The 4,338-nt window shown below is 37.6% G+C and overlaps 1 protein-coding gene across 2 annotated transcripts; it reads left to right on the plus strand.

Moving 5' to 3' along the window:
* Nucleotides 1–474: 474 nt before the first annotated feature.
* LOC112182081 (serine/arginine-rich splicing factor RS41) lies at nucleotides 475–4,338 on the plus strand. Of its 2 annotated transcripts, none has more exons than XM_024320507.2 (6): nucleotides 475–635; nucleotides 929–1,062; nucleotides 2,441–2,553; nucleotides 2,900–3,135; nucleotides 3,548–3,844; nucleotides 4,069–4,338. In XM_024320507.2, the coding sequence occupies exons 2-6, from the start codon at nucleotides 957–959 to the stop codon at nucleotides 4,103–4,105; spliced, it is 789 nt and encodes a 262-aa protein (XP_024176275.1). In that variant the 5' UTR covers nucleotides 475–635; nucleotides 929–956; the 3' UTR covers nucleotides 4,106–4,338. The 2 variants fall into 2 exon arrangements, with proteins under 2 accessions (XP_024176275.1, XP_024176277.1); XM_024320509.2 differs by lacking the exon at nucleotides 475–635 and adding an exon at nucleotides 2,008–2,241 and having other exon boundaries at nucleotides 927–1,062.

Here is a 4,338-nt window from a genome sequence, read left to right on the forward strand (position 1 = left end):
TGAATATCTTCTGGTTACAACCTCAGGTAGTGAACCTGTCTTACCAATCGCACCTCTGCTTTTGAGTAAGGGGAAAAAAATGTCCCGCCACGGTGGCCACCACCTTACTCTTCCGACGGCCCAAAAGCCAAATCTGATGAACCCTAGCAGAGCTCTAAGGTTTCTAAATTGAGCGTGTACAGCGCGTGTCATTTACTTGGATTGTTATGTGATTACATACAAATCATTTTGCCTCCTAGACTAGGAACTCAAGTTGCTAATGCTTCTGCATTGGTTCCAAAATGGGTGCTGCCCTTTAGTTCTCATAAAAAAAAAAATAATAATAATAATAATAATATTTTAAAGACCAAAATATCTAGCCTTTCAAAAAAAAAAAAAAAAAGTTCTTCAAAAAAAAGAAAAAAGACCAAAATATCCAGATATAATGACGTCATATCCAAGTGGGGGGCTCCAAAATTAGGGTTACAAACAGTAGGGAAGTCATACGGCGCCGTTCGACGTACTTTCCCTCGATCTGTTAGAACCTAGGCAGACGGACTGTTCGGGTTGTCTTCGAGCTTCAAAGCATTTCAAGAGCTGTTGGCGCGACTACTTCAACTAGGGTTCCTCTCAGCTCTCCCTCAAAATACTCCAAGGTACTAAAGCTCAGATCTTGAATGTCTTCAACTCAAGTAACTAGCTTGTGTCAATAAAGACCCAGCTTTTTTACTTTTCATATTGTAGTTTAGTTTGTTTGCTTCATGATTTAAACGTTGTGATCCTCAATTTGACTACCTGGGTTCACTTTCTTAGGTGCTTGAAAGCTTCATAATTCTTTACCCAGATCACTGCTAAAGTAAAACTGACTGTCTTTTTTGTATATCTCAAGGGTTATAGAGCTCACTCTGTGCTTGTATTTACCTAACTGTGATGTTATCATGTCTGGTAGGGCGTAAAAAGATTGGAGCTTGAAGAAAATGAAGCCTATTTTCTGTGGCAACTTGGATTTTGATGCAAGGCAATCGGATGTCGAGCGGCTTTTCAATAAGTATGGGAAGGTCGATAGGGTGGATGTTAAGTCTGGTAAATAAGTTTTCTTTTATTAAAGGTTCAATTTTTGCTATTACTACCCTGAATTGTGAGTGTTTATTGACTGTTGTATGTTGTATGGTGGTTGTTTTGTTTCATTTGTTTTTCGTTTGAGTTTGTTGGATATGTATTGTGTTGAAAGATCTTCTGTATGTCAACTGTGCTGATATATCTGAAGTGACTGACATCCTGCTCGGGTATGTTATGTGTGAAGTAATGTGGATTGAAGTTTGAGCAGCTATTCTTATCATTCTGAGATGAGTGATAGGGGTTAAGCTTGATAAGTAGAATGGTTTTTTGAGCTGTAACAGCAAGTCCTACTGCAACAGAGTAATTTAATAGGGGACTTTTGTCCTCCTCCTACAGATGTGACTATTTCAACAACCATGATATTCTGCTATGTGGCTGATATATAATTGGACTATATTTCTGAATGATGTTGAGTTAGAGTGGGTTTCCTGGATAAGTTCTAGGAAAGGAAATCTGTGGTGTACAACCAGTGAAAAATGTTGCATTTAAGATATACCTCATTGACCCTTTTCGTATATCAACAAATGCATGGTCTGGTTATGTTCCATAACCTTTTTTCTCATGTTCTTATCAAAATATTGGCATGTGGAAATACTGATTCTCCCGTCAATTGAAAGTATGTGAGAGGTTTGTGTTAAAGGAAAAGTATAGTGATCGTAATGTAGTGATACTCATCCATAGGGCATCTCCTTCGTATTAAGAAACTTGAGCTCTTTCTCTGGTCTCTGATATGTAGTAAACATAAAAGAAAGGCATATTATCTAAGAAAAGATTTTAGCTGTTACTCTAAAGGGTCAATGTCTTCTCCCTTAAATTATTATTTGAATGGGTGTACACGGTATTTTCAGAGAAGCAGGTAACTTTTTATTGAAGTGTAAACCGCCCTACTCAACAATTTCTTTGGCGCAGGATTACTTGGAATGTCCATGCTCTTCTTGGATGGAACTGCTTGTCTGCATTTCTTTTCTAGCATGTGGCACGGTTCAGTTTATTTTTCGAGAAGAATTAATATGATCTGCCCTAGCCCTGCCATCATACTTTCCCTCAGACCATTGCTTTTTCTTTCCTCATGACTTTTCCTCCGTGTTCAATTACCGACATGTTCCATCATAGATTCCATGATGATATCGCAGCCAATGGCAGGTTTTGTGTTACTTCTTAACAGATGTTTTTGTATGTACAGAATTTGTTAGTTTTTCAGAAGTCAAGATTTTGTCATATTTTAGGATTTGCCCGTAGTAACTGTGCATAGGAAAATATGTTTGGTTAACTCAATTGCACTTGCTTTGGTTACATAGCATGTTGGTTTTAATAGGATTGCTTCTGTCTATCGTTTAAATAGGATTTGCCTTTGTCTATATGGATGATGAGCGAGATGCTGAGTATGCAATTCGAAAGCTTGACAGGACAGAATTTGGTAGGAAGGGACGCCGTCTTCGTATTGAGTGGACCAAGGTAATGTCGTTGGTTTTCAACACAATCATTTATCAGTTTATGGTTTGTTCAATAGCGTAATTAACAAAAATTTTACCAACACCCATATCAGGATCTAACACAAACAAGTGTTATACTTTACTAGATTCTGAGTTTTCACCTCATCTGTATTTTATTGTGATTTTGTTGGTCAAAACATCACAAAGGATGCATATCTTTCGTCTGCTTCATGTTTCTAGACCTCTCTCTCAAGTTGTGTAATGTTTGTACTGCATATGATCACATTGATAAACTTCATGTCAGCGACTCTACTTGATTATTTTGTCTCAGGTTTGCACTCACTTATCACTCTATATTCTGATTGTAGCATGAACGCGGGATTAGGAGATCTGATGATTCAAAAAAACCACCAGCGAACACAAAGCCCTCAAAAACCCTGTTTGTTATCAATTTTGATCCTATCCATACCAGGACAAGGGATCTGGAGAAGCACTTTGATCTATATGGGAAAATAATGAACATAAGGATTAGAAGAAATTTTGCATTTATTCAATATGAATCACAGGAGGATGCTACCAAAGCATTGGATGCAACAAATTCAAGGTTCTATTTTCTTGACAAGTTCTATTATGTTATTTGCTTGATTTATAAATTCAGAGATCTTTGCTGTCAGCTTGTTTAAAATTTCATTGTAACAGCTTAGGGTATTTGATTCTGTACCAAGTTTTTTTCTCTCTTGTGAGGAAAGTTGAATGCGCTGTTCTGGTTTATGTCACCAAATTTTTATATTTTTCCATTATCAAAATGCCCAAAAAATTCTCTCTCATTCTCCTGCAGTATGTTTTCACCCTTTTGGAATTAAATTGTAAAGAAGGAACAACTTCAGTATTAGATAAATTATCAATGCTTTATCTTTTATTATTTTTTTCTTTCAAAAGCCACTTTGTTGGAAACCATCCCAATTATTTGCAGCATGTTCTCTATTAACCATAGTTTGTCTCTTTTCGGTGCACAGCAAGTTCATGGACCGCATTATTTCAGTGGAGTATGCTGTTCGTGATGATGATGATAGAAGAAATGGCCACAGTCCTGATAGAAGGGGCCGTGATACATCTCCTGAGAGGAGAAGAAGCAATGATCGTGGGCGATCTCCAAGTCCATACCGCAGAGATAGGGCTAGTCCGGATTATGGCCATGGTTCCCGTCAGAATTCTAGAGCTGAACCAAGAAGAAGTCCTGAGTATGATAGAGCTCCAAGAAGAAGTCCTGATTATGAGAGAGCCGCAAGCCCAGTCAACGATAGATACCACAGGTTTGACAAAGATCTAAACTCTTTTTAATTTGTGGAGGGGGTTAAGAGGTGGAAGAATGCCTTGAAGCATTAGGTGAAGATAAAATTATAATTCAACTTTGAGCTTCAATGCTAGATTCCACCAATGCATTTAGGATTTACATGTGCTTTGTCCCCATTGTATTTTTATGTCAATAATTATATGTGCCTCCTTTTTGAGTAGATTTTTGTTGTTGATAATGCAGCCGTTCACCCCCAGCGCGGGAAAGATCTCGATCGTGAGAACCAGTAGTGGTTAGCTGAGCGGTCTTCTCTCTCATTTGTACTTTCTGTTGTGGGCAATGACTCGGTCGTAGTTGACATTCTTAAATTTGATTATTCCCTTATTGTTAAGTATTCAGATACATGGCGAGTTTGAACAGCAGTGTGCTTTGTGCTTTTTTCTTTGGGGTCTGAAACTTTATTCAAGTGGTAAATTCGAAGTTTATTAAGTAGCCAATGATATGGTTTATGGA

This window comes from Rosa chinensis, chromosome 1, assembly GCF_002994745.2.
Source record: "Rosa chinensis cultivar Old Blush chromosome 1, RchiOBHm-V2, whole genome shotgun sequence".
NCBI lineage: Eukaryota > Viridiplantae > Streptophyta > Magnoliopsida > Rosales > Rosaceae > Rosa > Rosa chinensis.

Excerpts from the sequence above, each read along its gene's own strand:
- LOC112182081 (XM_024320507.2), top strand. The coding sequence starts at position 957 with ATGAAGCCTATTTTCTGTGGCAACTTGGATTTTGATGCAAGGCAATCG. Across the intron at positions 2,554-2,899 it reads TTCGTATTGAGTGGACCAAG|CATGAACGCGGGATTAGGAG; the intron begins GTAATGTCGTTG and ends TTCTGATTGTAG. Across the intron at positions 3,845-4,068 it reads GTCAACGATAGATACCACAG|CCGTTCACCCCCAGCGCGGG; the intron begins GTTTGACAAAGA and ends TTGATAATGCAG.